Below are 24,926 nucleotides of genomic sequence, written 5' to 3' on the forward strand. Positions count from 1 at the left end.
GCAGGACAGGAATGAAAACACAGACATAGAGAATGGACTTGAGGACACGGGGAAGGGAAAGGGAAGCTGAGACAAAGTGAGAGAGTTACACTGACATATGTACACTACCAAATGTAATATAGCTAGTGGGAAGCAGCTGCATAGGACAGGGAGATCAGCTCGGTGTTTTGCAACCATCTAGAGGGTTGGGATATGAAGGGTGGGAATGAGACGCAAGAGGGAGGGTATATGGGGATATACGTATGCATATAGTGATACAACAGAAAGTAACACAACATTGTAAAGCAATTATACTCCAGTAAAGATATTAAAGGAAAAAAGAAAAAGAAAAAAAAAAAAGCCCTGGAATAATCCCAACCTGACTGTGATTTGTTATCATTTTTATTTATCGCTGTATTTAATTCACTAATATGTTGTTCACTGTTCAAGAGAAAATGTTTTATTATAATATCCTTTTTAGGTTTTGATATTAAGGTTATAAAATGATCTCTCTTTTATTCTGAGGAAGAGTTTCTTTAAGATTGAATGTATCTTTACCTAAAATGTTTGGAAGAATTCACAGGTGAAGCCATTTTGACCTGGAATTTTCTTTGTGAAAAAATGTTTCATTATTAACTCACATTTTTTTAATACTTATACATTCCTTCAAGTTTTTCTAATTCTTGCTATGCAATTTTTGTTATGTTTTTCAAGTTATTTGTTAATTTCTTCTAAATTTCTAAATTTAGTGTATAATATTGCTCAGAATTTCTTTTTAATATTTTGGGGATCTGTGCCAATGCCCCTGTTTCATTCCTGGTGCTAGGCCTTGTCTCCTTTTTTTCTTGGTATTACTAGAAGTCTGTTAATTTTATTGGTCTATTTGAAGAACTACATTTTGGTTTTGTTAATTTTTCTCTATTCTCACCTGTATTTTTCCTTCCATATTCCCTGGGTCTAGCTTGTTCTTTTCTAACTTCTTGAGATGGACAGAGTATGGATTTTAGGTTTTCCTCCTTTCTAATTGGTGTAATTGAAGCTAGAAAATTTCCTCAAAGCATAGCTTTACCCTAATCCCAAAGATTTCAAATGTTCATTCTTATTCAACTGACATTTTCTAATTTTCAGTGTGATTTCTTCCCTGACTCATGGATTATTCAGATATATATTCCAAAATTCCAAAAATCTGAAAATTGTACAGCTACATTTTTGTAATTAATTTCTAACTTCATTCCACTGTGTTAAGACAGGCAGAATAAGTTCAATCATCTGAAAGTTGTTGAAACTTGTTTACTGTGTCAATTTTGGTAAATATTCCATGTGTGCTTGAATATGTATTTGGACTTACAGGCATGACAAAGTAGCCTGTATTAAAATTAATCTTCTTCCTGCCAAACAGAACTACAAGAGCTAGATGAAATATATAAATGAATTGTTTAAAGGCATTGGAAAGCAACCAGTATAGGCAAGACTTGAGGAACTACAATTCCTGAGAATAGGGACAACAACATGAGATCCACATTCACCCTAGAATTTTCCCTGAAGACTGCTGGAATTCACAGTGTAGGAAAGTGAGTTCTAGCAGAAACCAGCAGTCCTATCTAGCTAAGACAGATATTGGAGTTCGATGAGTCTAAAGAAACTGGGGCTTCAGGGGAAAAAATCTTGGAGAGGGGGAAACTGCAGGAAAGTAAGCCAAAAGAATCTGCATTCAATCTTCCCCTAAGAAGTCTGACAACTGCTAAGCTTTGCATATACAGGGCAAGATTCCAAGACACCCAGCAGAAAACAGCAGCTGGGATGCTAATGAACTAAGCAGATATTGTAGCAACTGTATGGTGCCGAGGAAATAAAAGTTGGAACTCAGGAATGAAGTGGTCTTGGCAAGCACCCCAGGTTTTCAATTGAGACTCCAAAAGGAACAAGAAAAAACTAAAACACATCAACTTTAATAAAACCTCAAGGCAAACCTTGACAGGATTAAGGTGTTCTGCTTGTTCTCTACCTTACTGCCATAAAAAACTATATATTTTTAGAAGAAGTCTCTATAACTTTTAGTATACAATGTTAAACATTCAATTAAATATGAGGCATCCTAATCAAAAAGAGTAAAATAACTCTAAACTGCCCCAAAACTGTTTTTTAAACTAACGAACTCACAGATGGTTCAAACATTTTACTTTTCAGACACAAATTTTTAAAATAGCTATTATTAATATGTTCAAGAAAATATGGATTAGACATACAGAACAGAGGATGAGCAGAATGACTAGAAGACATATCAGTAAAAAGTTTCCAGATTGAAGTAACAAAAGAGAAAAAAATGGAAAAAAAAAAGCATTAGTTGTTAGACATATCAATTATGTCAAGTTCATTAATCAGGTTGTTTAGATATTTTTGATCTTTACTGATCTTTATCTACAGGTACTATCATTTGAGACAGTTATGGTAAAATCTCCCAGTGTAAATATAGACTTTTTTTCAATTTTTCCTTTCAGTCCTGTCAGGGTTTGCTTTATATGTTTTAAAGATATGTTATGTACATATAAATTTAGAGTTACTTTATCTCTCTGTTGAAATGACCCTTTAATAATTTTTAAAAATCTCTAAAATGTTGCTTGGCTACTCTTATTTCATCTGGTAACAATACTAGCTTTGAATTGAATGGGGTATGTATAGAATATCTTTCCCTGCCTTTTCCTTTTGACTTTTCTACATTTTAATATTGAAGGTGTATCTTTTATAAGCAGAATACAATTGGGCTTTTTTGTGTGTGTGTGTGGTACGCGGGACTCTCACTGCTGTGGTCTCTCCCGTTGCGGAGCACAGGCTCTGGACGCGCAGGCTCAGCAGCCATGGCTCACGGGCCCAGCCGCTCTGCAGCATGTGGGATCTTCCCGGACCGGGGCACGAACCTGTGTCCCCTGCATCGGCAGGCGGACTCTCAACCACTGCGCCACCAGGGAAGCCCCTATTTTTAAAAGTGTTATAATCTTCATTTTTAAAATTTAATATTTAGACCATTTACATTTAATGTAGGGATTGATACATTTACTTCTATTACATTATAATTCTTTTTTTGATTTGTCTTATGTGTTTTGTGTTTCTTTTTTTCCTCTTGCTTTCTTTTGGATTGATCAAAAAGATTATTAGTTGAACATTCGTTTATTCTTCTTTGTGGTTTTCCTGAATTTATAACACAGCGTTGACTTATGTCTAATGCAAACGAGCACTCCTGTAACTTCTTAGACAATGTTAGAACCTAGAAAATATAAACTCCATTTATTCCTCTCTTATATTTTGGGTTACTGTCATAAATTTTCATTCTACATATATGTCAAGCTCCACAAGACATTGTTTCACACAGTCAATACACATTTAAGGTTATCTGCATTTTTATTCCTTCTAGTTTTTTTCATTCCTTCATGCATTTCTGGGATGCTATCTGGAATCATTTTCCTGCCATCTGAAGAACTCTGTGGTTTTTTTTAGTGTAGGTCTGACTACAAATTCTCTCGATTTTTATTCATCTAGAACTACCTTTATTTCACCTTCATTTTTGAAGGTTATTTTTTGCTGGATGCAGAATTCTGTCTCTCCAGTTATTTTCTTTCAGCACCTTAAAGATCTCATTCCACTGCCATCTGGCTTTCATCAGCTATAAGTTGACTCTTGCTCATTTTAAAAGTCTTTTTTTTTTTTAAAGCTGTGACTACTTGCAAAGATTTTCTCTTTCTTTGATTTTTAATATTTTTATTATATTGCATCGAGATGAGATTTGTTTTATATTTTTCCTAGTTGGAGTTTATAGTGGTTCTTGAATATAAGACAGTATCTTTTGACAGTTTGGGGAAATCTTCAGTGATTACCTCCTCAAAGGTTGCTTTTGTACCATTCATTCCATCCCTTCAGACTCCACTTACAGGTGTGCCTCTTATGCTCTTCTCTGCATTCTCCTCTCTCTCTCTCTTTTCTCTCCATGATATAGCCTCAGTATTTTCTACTGACTTAGAATTAATTCAATCCCAACTCTCCTAAATTTTAAATCTCTTCTCAGTGTGGGTAAACACATTAGTTGTTTTAAGAATTTCATTTATCTTCCTGGATTCCTCCCTTCCAGGGCACTGTGACCATAAAAAAATCTGGACTGGCTGCTATCTAGACATTTACACAGCAATCATCCTGGGATCACCACCACAGAATTATTACCTTTGCCTCTTCTCTGTACTGGCTCCCTCTTGTAGTGACAGTGTCCATAGAGTTAAAAATCTTTTGAGACCTAGAATGTTTGAAAATGTCTTTAATCTACTCTCACATCTAATGGATAATTTGGCTGGACATAGGATTTTAGCTTAGAAATTATTTTCCTCCAGAATTTTGAAGACATTGCTCAATTTTCTTGTGGCTTCTAGTGATAATTCTGCAAAAGCAGGTGTCATTCTGATTCTTGGTCATTTGTATACAAACTGATTCTTTTCTCTAATTTTTTAGAGCCTCTCATCGTCTGTAGTACTCATAAATTTACCACCTTTTTTTTTTTTTTTTTTTTTTGCGACACGCGGGCCTCTCACTGTTGTGGCCTCTCCCATTGCGGAGCACAGGCTCCGGACGCGCAGGCTCAGCGGCCATGGCTCACGGGCCCAGCCGCTCTGCAGCATGTGGGATCTTCCTGGACCGGGGCACGAACCCGTGTCCCTTGCATTGGCAAGCAGACTCTCAACCACTGCGCCACTAGGGAAGCCCCTCCCAACATGTTCTGATGTCACTGCAGTTTCATCCATTATAGTGGGCACTTAATGGGCCCTTTTGGTTAAAAACTTACTATCTTTCTGTTAAACGACTTCTTCCTTTTCCTTTATCTTTCTATAATCCATGTTATTCAAATAGTGGATAGTCCAGTATCTATTTTTATATAATAAGTCTAAAACTTAGCATCTTAAAATACTATGTTATTTCCATGCAATTCTTTGACTCAGGAATCTGAAGAGTGCTCAGTTTGGTGGGGGGAGGTGTAGGAGGGGGTTCATCTCATCTCCATATGGTGTCAGCAAGGGTGGTTCAACTGAGACCAGAGAATTCATGATAGCTTCACCACATGTCCAAATCTTTCATACTAGTTACTGGCTGAGACTAAGTTCTTCTCCGGGCCACTTTCTCTTCACATGGTCTCTCATTATTCAGCAGCCTATCTTGGGCTTCTTTACATGGTAGCTGGCTTCCAACAAGGAGAAAATTGAAGCTGCAAGCCCTCTTACCAGCTAGGTTGGGAATTTACCAAACCTCACTCTAGATACATTCTATTGATTATATCAAGTCACAGGACCAACCAAAGATTTAAGGCGAGGGAAAACAGAATCTACCACTTGACAGTGGAAGTGGCATGCATGCACAGGGATGAGAGAAACTGTTCACACCCATCTTTGCAGACAATCTACCACAGTCCACAATCTGGCTTCAGATTGCCTAAGTCTTCCAAGACTACCAGACATTCATCAATTAGAGAATCAGCCTTGAAGACCAATATCTCATGATCTATATCAGATTTGGATGTGTTCCTCAGGTGTGGGTTCTCTTGATCTGGAAACCTGGCAGTTCAAGTAGAAGAGGGCTTGAAGTGGAAGCAAGATTGAGGTATCTCAACATTATCTTTATCCATAGTCTTCTACTTAGTCTCGTTGTTTGCAATACAGTACCCCCACCTTCCAATGTGTCTGGTATCTCTCAGGTCAAATACCATCTTTTGTACCTTCTCTAGAAACTAAACCTCCAATATTCTGTAGGGTGAGAGAGATACATCTACTCTCATCCTACTATTCAGAGTTATGGGGAAGTGGGGAGGATTCGAGATTCTTCTTATAATCCCTACCTATACCCTCACTTCCAGAGATACCTGCTCCCACCAATTTCTGATCCTTTTGGAAGTTATGTGGATCAAATTGGATTGCTTGACAGTTTTGCCCACCCCCTGAGCTGAGGATTCAGCTAGCTTACTCAAATGTCACAACTGGTCTTGCTATTTTCCAACTTTCAAAAATTTGTTCATGTCATCTCTTCTCCTGTCTCTTTTTCCTTAAGTCCTTTCATATCATTTTAGTTGAGTCTGGGGAAAAAGCAAAGTAACTGCATGTGCTCACTCTATCATCTTTAACAAAAATCAATTTTATAGCATATCATTACAAACTTGAGTACTATACCTACTGTAATTATAAATTACTTAAGATATACACCATAATTCACTGTGCAAAACAGTGCATCAAAACCCCACAACTGAAAACCAAAGTGGTCAAAAACAAAATTCCTTGGTATATTAACGAGTATTTTTAAGCCTAGTCATAATGAAGATCTATCATTTCACTTCAACCAAACGGGTCACACTCATAAATAATCTGAGAGTACTGCTTTAAACAAAACCATGATACATGCTAATACTATAATTCCTTTAAGTTCTTTTGCAGTTTTGATTTTTTAACACATTTCTCTCAGACTTTCAAGACACAGACACTAAACTTCATGATTCCACATTTTCCTACCTTTTCCTAAGAAAGAACTCATACCAACTCTCAATTTTCTACTTTCTCAATGGAGAAAGCAAGGGCAATATATTCCATAAAAGTAAGGTATGTATCTGAAATAAGCCAATAGCACTTACTGAGACCAAAATGGAAAAACAGCGCAACAACATCAATAATGCAAAGGTGGCAATACCTTTGTTATATCCAATAAAACATTTCTTTATGAACCAAAAAACTCCAAAGTGATCCTTCATTGAATAGAAAAGAAAGCAGTATTCTCAAGTTGTTCCTTAACTAATAAGACAAACTCATTATTACTTACTATCACTCTAAAATCTAAGCCTCTAAAGATGTATAAAAATCCACTCTGGATTTATGAAGGAAACTCCTATGGAATCAATTCAGATGAGTCTTCAGAATTACAGCCCTTCTATTTATTTTTGCCCCTTTATTATTCTGATGGTATGGAAAACAGATATGTGAGTAAAGATAAACACATGATATTATTTTAGTACCCAAACAATATTTAAACATTAATGAAATGAAGTACTGACATGACATTTTAAAGTGTATACCACCTAGAAGATGAACTACTTTATTTCTTTTCTACTTACAAATGAACTGACAAAAGATATCATTCTCCTTAAAGTTTACACAGGGCAAACCTGAGACTAGAATGACCTCCAAAAGTTTTCATACAGTTAAGATGATTTTATGATTTTAACTAAGGCAAATTAACATCATATAAATGATGCACAAAGATAAATATATAATGTTATTAGCACCAAATTCAAATAAAATAAATATCTTCACATAAATCTACTTGTCTAATACATACAAAGGTTGATTCAAAGTCACTTGCCATTTTTGCGGGAAGGCTTCTGCACTGTCATTGGTGGGCAAGACTGGGCAGGTGCTACATCCGAAGAAGCAGTAGAGCCTGTATGATGAGCCTTTACCTTGTCAGCCCAACTGACACCTGTGGGAGCCAGACGCGGAGCAGCCACTGTGCCAGGTGAACCCCTATGGAGAAAATGACAGCATTTAATAAATCAAATATAAGTTAAAATTTTAAAAATATAGTTAATATATTTAAATTTTAAATGCATTTTGTGTGTGTGTGTGTGTGTGTGTATCCACATATATAGAATAACATACTACAGCAATTTAAGGCAAATATACAAATAAATTTATTTGCCTTAAATTTAAGGCAAATATACTCATAAATTTATCTTCTTCTAATACTTCATTAATATACCATAACATATTATATGGGAACAAATATAACAAAAAAGCTCTCACCAGATTGGTTTAAAAGAAAATTTCAGTTAAATGGGGAATCTTAAAAAAAATGCATATATTTTTTATTTAAAATTTTATTTTCATTTAAAACTCATAACTTTTAATATAAATGTGCATTAATTTGCCAATTTATCAATGTAGGCATTATTAAAACAGGCTTTTTTTGTGTATATTATTTCATACATGATGCCTCATTGACAATGTCCAATTTTGTTTTCTTTAAAATGGAGTGATACTTTAGTGACACCTATTAAATAATCTTAGTACACAATCCTCCTCAGTTTTAATAATAATTTCCCCAATCTTTCACAGCTGTCCTATCCACTCATCTGACAGCAAAACTTTAACAGTTCACTTTATGAAAGCTTTCCAAAAACTTATCTTAGTTTTCACAGAAACAATGACTCTTTTACACTCACATTTTAGTGGTTTACTTAATATTTAAGTTATGAGTTATTATATAGACAACTTGAGTAAACAAGTTTGGTAACTAACTGCATAGTCTAAAGCATTTAACTCAACCAGGAAGAACAGAATTGCGCATATATACTAAAGTAAGCCTATAAGCCACAATCTTTCAGCATGCTTAAACATGTTTTACAATGAGAATAAAGAGTCTCAATTAATCCAATGACACAATACATGGAGATCAGTATGAGAACCTTTACTATGCATGCATTAAAGACTTCCAGGTTAAAATAAACCATTTACTATACAATACTCTGAACCACAGACTAATGGACTGCATTACAGGGAAATTTCCCTTAAACTGGTGATAGAATATAAAAACATTTGGTTTTATTTGCTTATATGTCTTTCCCCCACTCCACTAAGGTCCAATTATTATAAGGTTCCAAAGTCCATCAACCTTCACCTAAGGCAATATTATCTAATAATTTCATATGAAAGCAAAAAACTGGTTCTACTGAATAACACTTTATGAGCTCTTAGTAAGGGTCAAGTATTGATACAATGCCAGATGCTTGTGATAGAGAAGATATGACAAACATCTTGCCTTAAAGAAGGTCATAATATAAGTACAAAGAGTAAACAAACATTAAAAATTTTAACACGCTGAGGGTTTGAGGCAGCTGCTGTCGTGGGGTGGATAAGGCAAATCAGCAAGCCACTCCAGTAGCCAGTCACAGGAGAGCAATGCTTTGGACCTGCCATCAGCTTATGACATACAGGATTATATGTTGCAGAGACCCAGCAAGGAGGTCCACAGTGAGGCTTTTAGTCCTGAGGGAGCCCTTTCTATTCCTTGCTCTTGTGATGTAGATCCAGCTGTGTGGCTGACAGGGTCTTGGTGCTCCTGCCTGAGCCTCTGAGGTGGGAGAGCCAAATACAGAACACTGGACCATCAGAGACCTCCCGGCCCCACATAATATCAATTGGTGAGAGAGCTCACAGACATCTCCGTCTCAATGCTAAGACCCACATGCACCCAACGGCCAGCAAATTCCAGTGCTGGATGTCCCATGCCAAACAACTAGCAAGACAGGAACACAACCCTATCCATTAGCAGAGAGGCTGCCTAAAATCATACTAAGTTCACAGACACCCCAAAGCACACAACCGCATGCGGCCCTACCCACCAGAAAGACAAGATCCAGCCCCACCCACCAGAACACAGGCACCAGTCCCCTCTACCAGGAAGCCTATACAAGTCACTAAACCAACCTCACCCACTGAGGGCAGAAACCGAACACAACAGGAACTACGAACATGCAGCCCGCAAAAAGGAGACCCGAAACACAGTAAGTTAAGCAAAATGAGAAGACAGAGAAATACACAGCAGATGAAGGAGCAAAGTAAAAACCCACCACACCAAACAAATGAAGAGGAATTAGGCAGTCTACCTGAAAAAGAATTCAGAGTAATGATAGTAAAGATGATCCAAAATCTTGGAAACAGAATAGAAAAAACAGAAGAAATGTTTAACAAGGACCTAGAAGAACTAAAGAGCAAACGAACAATGATGAACAACACAATAAATGAAATTTAAAATTCTCCAGAAGAAAGCAATAGCAGTATAACTGAGGCAGAAGAATGGATAAGTGCATAGAAAGTAAAATAGTGGAAATAACTACCACAGATCAGAAGAAAAAAGAATGAAAAGAATTGAGGACAGTCTCAGAGACCTCTCGGACAACACTGAATGCACCAACATTCAAATGATAGGGGTCCCAGAAGAAGAAGAGAAAAAGAAAGGGACTGAGAAAATAGTTGAAGAGATTATGGCTGAAAACTTCACTAATATGGGAAAGGAAATAGTCAATAAAGTAAACGAAGCACAGAGAGTCCTATACAGGATAAATCCAAGGAGAAACACGCGAAGACACAAATAATTCAAGCTATCACAAATTAAATACAAAGAAAAAATATTAAAAGCAGCAAGGGAAAGCAACAAATAACATACAAGAGAATCCCCATAAGGTTAACAGCTGATCTTTCAGCAGAAACTCTGCAACCAAGAAGACAGTGGCAGGACATATTTAAAGTGATGACAAGGAAAAACTCACAACCAAGATTACTCTCCCCAGCAAGGATGTCATTCAGATTCAACAGAGAAATTAAAACCTTTACAGACAAGCAAAAGTTAAGAGAATTCAGCACCACCAAACCAGCTTTACAATAAATGCTAAAGGAACTTCTCTAGGCAGGAAACACAAGAGAAGGAAAAGACCTACAATAACAAACCCACAACAATTAAGAACATGATAGAACTACCATATGATGCAGCAATCCAACTACTGGGCATATAATCTGAGAAAACCATAATTCAAAGAGTCATGTACCAAAATGTTCATTGCAGCTCTATTTACAATAGCCAGGACATGGAAGCAACCTAAGGATCCATCAACAGATGAATGGATAAAGAAGATGTGGCACATATATACAATGGAATATTACTCAGCCATAAAAAGAAATGAAATTGAGTTATTTGTAGTAAGGTGGATGGACCTAGAGTCTGTCATACAGAGAGAAGTAATTCAGAAAGAGTAAAACAAATACCGTATGCTAACACATATATATGGAATCTAAGAAAAAAAAAGTCATGAAGAACCTAGGGGTAAGACGGGAATAAAGACACAGAACTACTAGAGCATGGACTTGAGGATATGGGGAGGGGGAAGGGTAAGCTGTGACAAAGTGAGAGAGTGTCATGGACATTATATACACTACCAAACGTAAAACAGATAGCTAGTGGGAAGTAGCCGCATAGCACAGGGAGATCAGCTAGGTGGTTTGTGACCACCTAGAGGAGTGGGATAGGGAGGGTGGGAGGGAGGGAGATGCAAGAGGGAAGAGATATGGGAACAAATATATATACGTAAAACTGATTCACTTTGTTATAAAGCAGAAACTAACACACCATTGTAAAGCAGCTATACTCCAATAAAGATGTTAAAATAAAAAGAACATGGTAATAGGAACATACATATCGATAATTACCTTAAATGTAAATGGATTAAATGCTCCAACCAAAAGATATAGACTGGCTGAATGGATACAAAAACAAGAAACGTATATATGCTATATACAAGGGACCCACTTCAGACCTAGGGATACATACAGACTGAAAGTGAGGGGGTGGACAGAGATATTCCATGAAAATGGAAATGAAAAGAAAGTTGGAGTAGCAATCCTCATGTAAGACAAAATAGACTCTAAAATAAAGACTATTACAAGAGACAAAAAAGGCCACTACATAATGATTAAGGGATAAATCGAAGAAGATATAACAATTGTAAATATTTGTGCACCCAACACAGGAGCACCTCAATACATAAAGCAAATGCTAACAGCCTTAAAGGGGATATCGACAATAACACAATGATAGTAGGGGATTATAACATCCCTCTTCCACCAATACACAGATCATCCAAAATGAAAATATTTAAGGAAACAAAAGCTTTAAATGACATATTAAACAAGATGGACTTAATTTATATTTATAGGACATTCCATCCAAAAACAAAAGAAAACACTTTCTTCTTAAGTGCTCAAGGAACACTCTCTAGGATAAATCATATCTTGGGTCACAAATCAAGCCTTGGTAAATTTAAGAAAGTTGAAACCGTATCAAGTATCTTTTCTTACCACAATGCTATGTGATTAGAAATCAATTACAGGGAAAAAAAACTGTAAAAATTACAAACACATGGAAGCTAAACAGTACACTACTAAATAACCAAGAGATCACTGAAGAAATCAAAGAGTAAATCAAAAAATACCTAGAAACAAATGACAATGAAAACACAATGACCCAAAACCTAGGGGAAGCAGCAAAAGCAGTTCTAAGAGGGAACTTTATAGCAATACAATTCTACCTCAAGAAACAAGAAACATCTCAAATAAACAACATAACCTTACATCTAAAGCAATTAGAGAAAGAAGAACAAAAAACCCACAAAGTTAGCAGAAGGAAAGAAATCATAAGGATCAGATCAGAAATAAATGAAAAAGAAATAAAGGAAACAACAGAAAGATCAATAAAACTAAAAGCTGGTACTTTGAGAAGATAAACAAAACTGATAAACCATTAGCCAGACTCATCAAGAAAATACAGAAGAAGACTCAAATCAACAGAATTAGAAATGAAAAAACAGAAGTAACAACCGATACTTCAGAAATACAAAAAATCATAAGGGATTACTACAAGCAACTATATGCCACTAAAACAGACAACCTGAAAGAAACGGACAAATTCTTAGAAAAGCACAACCTTCCGAGACTGAACCAGGAAGAAATAGAAAATATAAACAGACCAATCACAAACAACGAAATTGAAACTGTGATTAAAAATCTTGCAATAAACAAAAGCCCAAGACCAGATGGCTTCACAGGCGAATTCTAGAGAATTCATTTAGAAAAGAGCTAGTAACACCTATCCTTCTCAAACTCTTCCAAAATATAGCAGAGGGAGGAACACTCCCAAACTCATTCTACAAGGCCACCATCACCCTGATACCCAAACCAGACAAAGATATCACAAAAAAAGAAAACTACAGGCCAATATCACTGATGAACATAGACGCAAAAATCCTCAACAAAATACTGGCAAACAGAATCCAATGGCACATTAAAAGGATCATATACCATGACCAAGTAGAGTTTATCCCAGGAATGCAAGGATTCTTCAATATATGAAAATCAATCAATGTGATACACCATAATAATAAATTGAAGGATAAAAACCATATGACCATCCCAACAGAGGCAGAAAAAGCTTTCAACAAAATTGAACACCAACTTATGATAAATATGCTCCAGAAAGTAGGCACAGAGGGAACCTATCTCAACATAATAAAGACCATATATGACAAACCCACAGCAACATGGTTCTCAATGGTGAAACTCTGAAACCATTTCCTCTAAGACCAGGAACAAAACAAGGTTGCTGACTCTCACCAAGATTGTTCAACACAGTTTTGGAAGCTTTAGCCACAGCAATCAGAGACAAAAAAGAAATAGAAGGAATCCAAATCCGAAAAGAAAAAGTAAAACTGTCACTGTTTGCAGATGACAACTAAAAATAGAACTACCATACGACCCAGCAATTCCACTACTGGGCATATATGCTGAGAAAACCATAATTCAAAAATAGTCATGTACCACAATGTTCACTGCAGCTCTATTTACAATAGCCAGGACATGGAAGCAACCTAAGTGTCCATCGACATATGAAATGGAAAAAGAATATGTGGCACATATATACACTGGAATATTACTCAGCCATAAAAAGAAAAAGAAATTGATCTGTAGTGGTGGATGGACCTAGATTCTGTCATACAGAGTGAAATAAGAAAGAGAAAAACAAATACCATATGCTAATGCATAAATATGGAATCTAAAAAAAAAAAGGTCTGATGAACCTAGAGGCAGGATAGGAATAAAAACGCAGATGTAGAGAATGGACTTGAGTACATGGGGAGTGGGAAGAGTAAGTTGGGACGAAGTGAGAGCGTAGCATTGACATATATACACTACCAAATGTAAAATAGCTAGTGGGAAGAAGTTGCATAGCACAGAGAGATCAGCTTGGTGCTTTGTGACCACTTAGAGGGGTGGGATAGGGAGGATGGGAGGGAGACGCAATAGGGAGGGGATATGGGGATATATGTATACATATAGTTGATTCACCTTGTTATACAGCAGAAGCTAACACACCATTGTAAAGCAATTATACTCCAATAAAGATGTTAAAAAATATTTTTAACACATTGAAAATCTAATAATATAAGTATATGCAAGGTTTAGCAGTAACAAGAGATAAAAATGACTGTGACACGGTGGGGTAGGGTGGGGTGGGGTGGGCAGTGAGGGGAGCAGTAAGAAGCCATGAATAAAGGGTAAGTTTTAACAGAAGAAAGATAACTGACCAAGTAAACTACTCACCAATCCTCACACTACACATCAAATGTTAAGACTCACTCTAAAGAACTAAAGTCCAAACAAATTTTCGTCTTTAAAAACAAATTTTGCCAGGGAAATTTAAGGAAAACAACAGTGATGACTGTGATGAACAATATCATAGCTGACAGAGCTGTGAATAGCATTTTGGGCAAACAGGGGCTAACTTAAAAGGAAAAGTTGGAGAAGCTGCCTCAGGAGGCAAAAAGGAGAAATGCTGATAAGTGCTTAAATTAAAAGAGTTGCCTCAGGGCTTCCCTAATCTCTCACCTCTGACTGACCTGGCTCTGAGGAAGCAGGAACTGACAGTAAAGGCAGAATTGTAAACTCCAGAGCACCGAAGACATAGTGATCACATGTAAGACCAGACAAGAGCTAGGAGATTTACTGGTTCAAGGTGATTTACTGATTCAAGGCACTTAAGGAAACCTCTGTCAAATCATTAGTTGACAACTAAGATAACTGAGCAGAAACTTTAGTGACTATACATGACAAAGAACATAGACTTCATAAAACTAGTTCAAGGAAGTCACTAAACAAACAAATAGCAATAAATCCACCACCACTAAACAGCCACAACAACAAATCCTGGAAAGGGTAGCAATCTGATCCCCAGAGCTGTTGCATTATATGATTTAAAATATCCAGTTTTTAACAACAACAAAAAAAAAAGATATGCAAAGAAACAGGAAGGTATGGCTTACTCACAGACACACAAAAAGAACAGTAACTGAAAGAGGTCCTCAAGGAAGCCTGAACTTTGGACTTACTAGACAAAGACTTTACATGAGCTATTATAAATATGTTCAAATAATATCTAAGAACAAAAGGCAACCACATCTAAAAATAAAGTATGATAACATTTCATCAAATACAGAATATCAATAAAGAGAGATTAAATATAAAAAAGAACTACATAGATGTTCTGGAGTTGAAAAGTACAATAATGGAAATGAAAAATTCACCAGAGGGGCTCAACAGCATAACTGAGCTTGCAAAATAAAAAAACAGCAAATTTGAAGACAGGTAAAGTGAGACTATCTAACCCAAGAAACACAAAGAAAAAGAATGCAGGCATTTGAACAGAGTCTCAAAGACCTGTGGAACACCATCATGATTACCAGCACAGGTATAGTGGGATTCCCAGAGGAGAGAAAGGGACAGAAGGAATATCTGCAGAAATAATGGACAAAAACTTCCCAAACTTGATGAAAAACATTCATCTACAAATCCAAAAAGCTCAACAAACCTGAAGTAGGATAAACTCAGAGATCCACACCTAAATACCTCATAGTCAAACTACTGAAAACCAAAGACAAAGAGAGAATTCTGAGAGCAGCAAGAGAAAACTGAGGCATCTCATGAAAGGATTCCCAATAAGAATAACAGTTTGTATCTCACCGGAAGCCACGGAAGCCAGAAGGTAGTGAGAGAACATAGTCAAAGTGCTAAAAGAAAAAGACTCTCAACCAAGAATTCTATGCACAGCAAAACTATCCTTCAAAACCTGAAGAATAAGATATTCTCAGATAAACAAAAACTGAGAAAAAAATGTCACTAGCAGACCTGCCCAATAAGATATATTAAAGGGAGTTCTTCTGGTTGAAATGATAGGACACTAGACAGTAACTTGAATCCACATGAAGAAATAAAGAGGACCACTAAAAGTAACTACATAGGTAAATTCAAAAGACAATACAAACTTATTTTTTCTTGTAACCCTTTTCTTCTCGTATGTGATATAAAAGTCAACTGCATAAAACAATAATTATAAAACTGTGTTGATGAGATTATAATGTATAAAGATGTAATCCATATGATAATATGGGTAACACAGTTTATGATATATTTAGATCATTTGTTGTGAAAGAAATTGCCAGTTGATGTTACAAATCATTTAGCATGAAATATGTTTATGAGTTTTAATTTTTGGATCCTAATTATGTTTGAATATACAACATTTCCTGAAACTTAAACTTTACTCTCCTGGATTTTTTTAACTTTTTATTCAAACAATTTCAAACATAAACAAAAACATATACATGGATATATTTATAGTGAAATACCAGTTTTATAATACTATATTACCCACAAAAAAATTATTTACTGTAATGCAAGCCTCAGTAGGCTTTTCTGAGTTCATCTCACCCAAAATTTAAGCTTCTTCGAGCATTTGACGTTACACTTATTCTATCTGTTGACGGACTTGGAATCACATGACGTCCTGGGGACATCTTCTTTACTTCCCATGCCAATGAAGTTGGTCTGCCAATTCAAGACATACAGCAGATTAACAGAGAAAAGGGGTGGCAGGGGGAGGGGTAATCTCATCTTTTCTCTTGGTTGTTAGTGCATGAAAACATAAGCAGGTCACAATTTTTCCCTAGTGCATTGTTTTCCAGAAAGTTACCACATTACCAGTAAGTAATCCCAGATGATGCATGGTCCAGGATTTTCCACCCACTACAGCATAGCAGCATAACCATAATTATCTAAAAAAGGGCTATGGGGTTACAAAGACAGGATATAAACTACTTATATTTTAAAAGCTTCCATACACCCAGCTAAAAACACATTAAAAAGGCAATGGTACTAATTCTGGCTGCTTGTGTCTAATATCCTTGGAGAGCTAAGTGTGTAGAACCGAGATCAAGACAGAAATACAGTGGTGAGGGTTAAAATGTAGAATACACAGGAAAATATGAAGTCTTCGTCCTCTACCTCTTAATCACCTGTGAGAGTGACATCATAGACATTTCACTGCTCTTTGCTATAAAAGCTAACTATTCCTCCTTCTTCACTGGCCCCACAACCAATCAGCTGATAGGATGCACAATCTCTACTAAAATGTTTTTTCCGAAGCAACATCTTCTTTATCCTTATGCCCTCAATCAGACCTCCATAACTCCCCAAATCTCCTTGCCTCTTACTTTCCATTTAATCTAGTGATTGTGATTTTTTTCCCATTAAAAAGTAAAATTTATTGTTAGAAAACAAGAAAATTCAGATAGATGATTATCCAAATAAAGTCTAAAGCTTTTGATAACTTATTGCTAAATTGCCTTTCAGAAAGGTTGTAACAAATTACACTTCCACCAGATGAAAAGTACCCATTTTACTTTAACGTTGCCAGTAGTTGGTATCTTGTCTTAGAATTTTCGTTGGCTAAAATGTTTACTATCTGGCACTTTACAGAAAAAGTCTGCTGACTCCTGTGCTAGAGTTTCAGTCTTTGATGAGTTCTTTTTCCTACAAGGATGTCAATAAAGATGTTTAGTTGAAAAAAAAAATTCACTGGCAAAATGGTATTTGCTTTTGTTTTTTAAATTATAATACACTTACTATCATTACAAGTGAGGCTGAACTTTTTCACCAGCCATTTAAACTTCATCTTTTGGGATTTGTACATTGGTATCTACTGTCCATTTTATCCACTGATACTTGCATCATTTTCTAATTGATTTGCAATCATTTACTACTACTACTATTATTATTACTATTATGGCTACAAATCTTGTCACATAGATGACATAACTATTTCACTTGTAATTATTTTTTTATGTAGAAAGGCATATTTTCTTCCTGTTAAATCAAGCCTATCAATATTTTCCTTTGTGCTTTTTGCCCTTGTCTCACAAAGTCCTTACCCACAATAAAAATATATAAATATTTATACTTTCTTTTCTAAGCATGTACAACATCAGTTTTTACATTTACATTTCAAGTCTGCGTGAAATAAATTTTGATGCATGATTTGAGGAATGAAAGATGGATAATGCCATCTACAGGAAATTTAAGGTTGTTTTCTATATCTGGGAGCTGCCTCAGGAGGCAAAAAGGAGAAATGCTGATAAGTACGTAAGTTAAAAGAGTTGCCTCAGGGCTTCCCTGGTGGCACAGTGGTTAAGAATCCACCTGCCAATGTAGGGGACACGTGTTTGAGCCCTGGTCCAGGAAGATCCCACATGCTGTGGAGCAAAGAAGCCCGTGCACCACAACTACTGAGCCAGCGCTCCAGAGCCCGCAAGCCACAACTACTGAAGCCCACGTGCCGCAACTACTGAAGCCCATGCGGCTAGAGCCTGTGCTCTGCAACAAGAGAAGCCACCGCAGTGAGAAGCCCGCGCACCGCAACGAAGAGTAGCCCACGCTCGCCGCAACTAGAGAAAGCCCGCACACAGCAACAAAGACCCAACACAGCCATAAATAAATACGCAATGCAGCCATAAATAAATAAATAAATAAATAGTTGCCTCAAGTATATTTTTGTAGGATATGAATAGCTGTTGGACGTGGCCTCACAAGCTTTCTCAATACAATCTTCAACATAGCCACTGTTAGCTTGGAGTTTGCAAGCAAGAAAATAAATCTAGTTAGCTTTTTTAATGCACTAATGGTTATATTACAGACCCTTTTTGGATATAAGGAACAGGAACTCCATCAAATTAAATAAAAAAGAAAAAAGTAATAAAGACTTATTGTAAGGATACAAACTGTAAAATACAAACATCCTCAAGGTGGCTCATGATTAGCCACCTGGAAGAGGCAGGCTTTAAAGCAACACTCTTAAACTCTCAAAGACCACATGATTTCTCTCATTTCTGCCTCTCTCTGTACATCTATTCCATTTTCTTTGAAATTGCTTTCCTCTGATTATCTTTACAAGGGCAATATAGTCACCAATCACAAATCAGCGTGATGATCTCTTAACTTGGTTCAACCCAGTGAAGGAATGTACCCCCCACCCCTGCCCAATCTAATCACCTATTACCAAGGCGTAAAGACGAAACTGCTTGTTACAAAGACAACTAGGCTTGATCCACCCAGGGACAGAGTAAAAAATTTTCATTGTGAGAAAAAAATATTAAAAGGATCAACATATCATGGCTTCCTTGAATTTGGTTTCCTGGGAATCAAGACTTCCTGGATTTGTCTCTTGGGATTCCTTCACTCTCTTGATTTCCCCCTGGGGCTGATCCACTAGGATGGGATAAAAGATACGTCCTCTATAGGACGGTTCCACTCACTGAGACTGAACCAAGGTTAAATCTAAGGGAAAGAGGCAGCCTAGGCCTGTTTTCTCTGGGTAAAAAGGCATCATTGTAGCTCCATGTGAACTGACCCATTTCACAAGGGCTCAGGTTTCACTTTTAAGTCTAAACGAAATAGTAAATTGTTCTTTTGCCTTTGCACATAGCCAAAATGATACTAAATCCAGTTGGATTACCTATCTCTGGAATATCTCTCAACTCTCCCTAGTGCCTTTACTCTAGTCTGAGTAGCCATCATCTATAAACTATACTGATGAATCTCAACCTTCCCACACTACAGCCAGAAAGATCTTATAAAAACACAAGCCTGGTATGTGGTTTCCTTACTTAAGAACCTTTACGGCTCAAAATAAAGTCTAAGGTTTTTATCATGTCTACAGAGTCCTACATAATCTGGTCTCACCCTACCTCTCTAGGCTCCTCTCATGCCACTTTTCCCCTGCTCTCTTCACTCCAGCCCTGCTAAACTTTAAACTCTTGACTACACTGTGCTCTCTTCCACCTCCAGGATATCATATACCATCACCTCTACCTGGAATTACACTTTTCTTCTCTCCTTGTCAAGCTAACTGCTTCTTGATATTTCTTCCCCACTTAAATGTAACCTCCTCCTCCTTGGGGAAGCCCTCCTGCACTTAACAAACTGCATGATGGTGCATTTTCTTATACTCCCAAAGTATACTACATTTCTTTTGGATGACACTTTGTACACTAGTAAGTGTTTACTGTCAATGCACTGTGCACTTCATGAGGGCGGGGACTATGTCTGTTTTCTTCACCACAATAGTCCCAGAGCCTGACACATAGCACTCAGATGTTGTGTGCTGATTCCAAATGAAGTTTTCTAAAATATCTCTAATCTCTCATTATTCCCCTCATCTCATCAATTTTCCTCAGTGCCTACTACATTAAGAAATACTGTACCTTTCCCTACATGCTGTCACTTCACACACTCTGCACTTCTATAGCTATCCTTATTTCCTTCATCTGAAAGGCCAACCACTTTGTTAAAATCCATCACTTTCTTTAAACACTTCTGTATTTTCCATGAAATCTTTCCGGATCTATCCCCCAAAAGAAATATGACCCTGTCTTTCACTGAACATCTATAATAGTTTTTCATTGTAGTAAGTTCTATTTTATTCGACCTTTAGACTGAAAATTCATGAAAGGAGTAAATGTATCATATTAGGCAATTAAATTTCTGTACCAGATAAAAGTGCATTGTACTAGTAGGTACCCGATAAATACTTGTTACTTAACTTGAGAAATGCAGCTCCCAACTTTAAGATTTTTACAAGTTTCAAATTAAGCTGAGATCAAGTTCACTGTCAATTTTAATAATTGTTTTTGAATCTGCTGTCTGCTATAAAGACCAGAATTCATTACCTGCTTTGAGCATCTGTCTTCTCTAGCTTTTCCTGAAGTTGAATCCAGTCAATCAACGCTTTGAAATCTCTTACATAATTATCCAGCATCATTAGCACCTCCTAATTCAAAACAAACAACAAACATTAGATTCCATTCTGAAACTAAAGAGTTTCAAGAAAAAATTTTAGAGTAAAAGGACTTAGGAATTAATATTTTTTACACTATATATACTCATTGAGGAAGCAGCAAAACCTACAGATATTTTTTTGAGGGGGGGTTGTTTTATTTTCATTCTCACTCTTTGGTAAGAAATTAGGTGAAGCTGACAGTCTAAAGACCAAGAAATGGTACTGATATTCCTTCTCAAGACTTTCTCAACTGACCATTCTTTTAACCTTTTTTTATTGTTAAATTTAGTAAACAGAAAAGTGCACAAAACATAAATGTACACATGAAAAGATGCTCAACATCACTATTGGAGAAATGCAAATCAAAACTACAATGAGGCACCACCTCACACCAGTCAGAATGGCCATCATTACAAATTCTACAAACAATAAATGCTGGAGAGGTTGTGGAGAAAAGGGAAGCCTCCTGCACTGTTGGTGGGAATGTAAATTGATACAGCCACTATGGAGAACAGTATGGAGGTTCCTTAAAAAACTAAAAATAGAGCTACCATATGACCCAGTAATCCCACTCCTAGGCATGTATCCAGAAGAAAACATAATTCGATAGGATACATGCACCCTGATGTTCACTGCAGCACTATTTACAACAGCCAGGACATGGAAGCAACCTAAATGGCCATCAACAGAGGAATGAATAAAGAAGATGTGGTATATATATATACAATGGAATATTACTCAGCCATAAAGACGAACAAAATAATGCCATCTGCAGAGACGTGGATGGACCTAGAGATTGTCATACAGAGTGAAGTAAGTCAGAAAGAGAAAAGTATTGTATATTAATGCATATATGTGGAATCTAGAAAAATGGTAGAGATGAACTTATTTGCAAAGCAGAAATAGAGTCACAGATGTAAAGAACAAACCTATGGATACCAAGGGGGGAAGGAGGGGTGGAATGAACTGGGAGATTGGGACTGACATATATACACTACTACGTATAAAATAGATAAATAATGAGAAACTACTGTATAGCACAGGGAACTCTACTCAATGCTCTGTGGTGACCTAAATGGGAAGGAAATCTAAAAAAGCATGGATATATGTATGTATGACTGATTCATTTTGCTGTACAGCAAGAAACTAACACAACATTGTAAAGCAACTATACTCCAATAAAATTTTTTAAAAAACAAACATAAATGTACAGATAAATTATTTCAAAGCAAGGAACCATGCAACCACCACCCAGGACCAAAAATTTATTAATATCAGTCTCTAAAAGTTCCCTGATGTCCCTCTCCGAATCACTATTCCACCCCTGTTCCAAAGTAACCACTGCTTTGACTTCTAATAGGTTAATTTTGCCTGATTTTGAAATTCACATAAATGAACACATAGAGTATGTATTACTCTGTGGCTTCTTTTGTACGTTTACCACATTCATTCATATTGCAGAGTGTACCTGCGATTCATTTACTGACACTGTCCAAGGTCACTACTAAACAGTATTCTAATGTATTAATATTGGGTTAGCCAAAAGGTTCGTTTGGTTTTTTCCATAAGATGGCTCTAGTAGCACTTAGTTGTCTTTAACTTCATTCAAAACAATTTTGTTAGGCTGTATGTGACAGCTGTCATATCAGTGTGCATTTAAAAAAACACATCAAAACTGGTGAATTTTTGTGTAGCCATTTCAATACTGAAGATGGAAGAAAAAAAGCAACATTTTCGGTATTTTATGCTTTATTATTTTAAGAAAGGTAAAAACGCAGATGAAACACAAAAAAAGATCTCTGCTGTGTATGGAGAAGTTGGCTGATGAAACGTGTCAAAAGTGGCTGATGAAACGTGTCAAAAGTGGTTTGCGAAGTTTCGTGCTGGAGATTTCTCACTGGATGATGCCCCATGGTCGGGTAGACCAGTTGAAGTTTATAGCAATCAAATCGAGACATTCGTTGAGAACAATCAGTTATACCACGTGGGAGATAGCCAACATACTCAAAATATCCAAATCGAGTGCCAAAACTCATTTGCAGCAGCTTGGTTATGTTAATCGCTTTGATGTTTGGGTTCCACATAACTTAAGCAAAAAAAACCCTCTTGACCATATTTCCACATGCGATTCTCTACTTAAATGTAATGAAAACATTCCGTTTTTAAAATAGATGAAAAGTGGATACTGTACAATAATGTGGAACGGAAGAGATCGTGGGACAAGTGAAATGAACCACCACCAACCACACCAAAGGCTGGTCTTCAACCATAGACGGTGATGTTGTGTATATGGTGGAATTAGAAGGGAGTCCTCTATTATCCTCCTTCCGGAAAACCAAACAATTAATTCCAACAAGTACTGCTCCCAATTAGACCAACTGAAAGCAGCACTCGACGAAAAGCATCCGCAATCAGTCAACAGAAAACACATAATCTTCCATCAGGATAATGCAAGACCACATGTTTCTTTGATGACCAGGCAAAAACTGTTACAGCTTGTCTGGGAAGCTCTGATTCATCCACTGTATTCACCAGACACTGCATCTTCAGATTTCCATTTATTTCGTCTTTACAAAATTCTCTTAATGGAAAAGATTTCAATTCCCTAGAAGACTGTAAAAGGCACCTGGAAAAGCTCTTTGTTCAAAAAGATAAAAACAGTTTGGGGAAGATGGAATTATGAAGTTGTCTGAAAAATGGCAGAAGGTAGTGGAACAAAAGGGTGAATACATTTTTCAATAATGTACTTGGTGAAAATGAAAAATTTGTCTTTTATTTTTACTTAAAAACCGAAGATGGGACTTCCTTGGTGGTCCAGTGGTTAAGACATCACCTTCTAATGCAGGGGGTGCAGGTTCACTCCCTGGTCAGGGAGCTAAGATCCCACATGCCTTGTAACCAGAAAACCAGACATAAAAACAGAAGCAATATTGTAATAAATTCAATACAGACTTTAAAAATGGTCCTCATGCAAAAAAAATCTTTAAAAAAAAACAAAACCGAAGGCACTTTTTAGCCAACCTCAAATTTATTTATCCAGTTTATTGGTTGGTATTCATTTTAATATTTATTTATCCAATATTTACCCAATCTAATGTTGAAGATTTAAGTGATTTCCAAATTTGGGATATTACAAATTATATGCTGTTATTCATGTACATGTCCTATGCATATGTGTATATATTTCTGTTGAGTGTATGACCAAGAGTGTAATTGCGGAGTCACAGATTAAGCATGTGTTCCACTTTATTTATTGTTTTAAGTTTATTTTATTTATTTTTGGCTGCTTCGTGTCTTAGTTGCAGCACGCGGGATCTTCATTGAGGCATGCGGGATCTTTCATTGCAGCACTCGGGCTTCTCTCTAGCTGTGGCGTGTGGGTTTCCTCTTCTCTGGTTGTGGCACACAGGCTCCAGGGAGCGTAGCCTCTGTAGTTGTGGCGCACGGGTTTCAGAGTGCATGGGCTCTGTAGTTTGTGGCACGCAGGCTTTCTAGTTGAGGCGCGTGAGCAAAGCAGTTGTGACACATAGGTTAGCTGCCCCGTGGCATGTGGGATATTAGTTCCCTGACCAGGGACTAAACCCACGTCCCCTGCATTGTAAGGTGGATCCGTTACCACTGGACCACCAGGGAAGTCCCAATGCTCCACTTTAGTATATAATACCAAACTGTTTTCCAAAGTGGTTGCCACTCCCGCCAGCAGTCTATGTGAACTCTACTTGCTGCACACCCTCACCTACACTTGGTATTGTCCATTTGGGGTCTTCTTTGTTTTTAACCTGAGCCATTCTGGTTGATGGGGGTGTAATGGTTTCATTTTGGTTTTAGTATGTATTTCTCTGATTACTAATGATTCTCAGCACTTTTTCATATGCTTCCTGGCCATCCTCTTTTTGTGAAGTGCCTATTCAAGACACTTCCTATTTTTCTAGAGTGTCAACTGTCTTTCTCTTTTTGATGTGTAGAAGTTCTTCACATTTTTTGGATATGTGTCTTTTGTTGATAATATGTGCAGCACATATATACTTGCCTTTTCACCCTCCTAATGGAATGGAATTTTTGATGAACAGAAATTCCTAATTTAAGGTAGTCTCATTTATGAGCCTTTCACCTAAAGACTGATGTAGCAATCTTTTCCTACCACAAGGTCAGGAAGATATTCT

The 24,926-nt window shown here is 36.7% G+C and overlaps 1 protein-coding gene across 2 annotated transcripts in view; it reads right to left on the minus strand.

Moving 5' to 3' along the window:
* SCAPER (S-phase cyclin A associated protein in the ER) overlaps positions 1-24,926 on the minus strand; it is a 493,827-nt gene that overhangs the window by 354,660 nt on the left and 114,241 nt on the right. For both annotated transcript variants that reach the window (XM_030874887.2, XM_030874885.2), the window contains exons 6-8: positions 20,654-20,754; positions 16,362-16,478; positions 7,354-7,514 (exon numbers count right to left, since the gene is read on the minus strand). In XM_030874887.2, coding sequence (XP_030730747.1) covers positions 7,354-7,514; positions 16,362-16,478; positions 20,654-20,754 — 379 coding nt within the window. The remainder of the gene's footprint in view (positions 1-7,353; positions 7,515-16,361; positions 16,479-20,653; positions 20,755-24,926) is intronic.

The sequence above is a fragment of the Globicephala melas genome, chromosome 2 (assembly GCF_963455315.2).
Source record: "Globicephala melas chromosome 2, mGloMel1.2, whole genome shotgun sequence".
NCBI lineage: Eukaryota > Metazoa > Chordata > Mammalia > Artiodactyla > Delphinidae > Globicephala > Globicephala melas.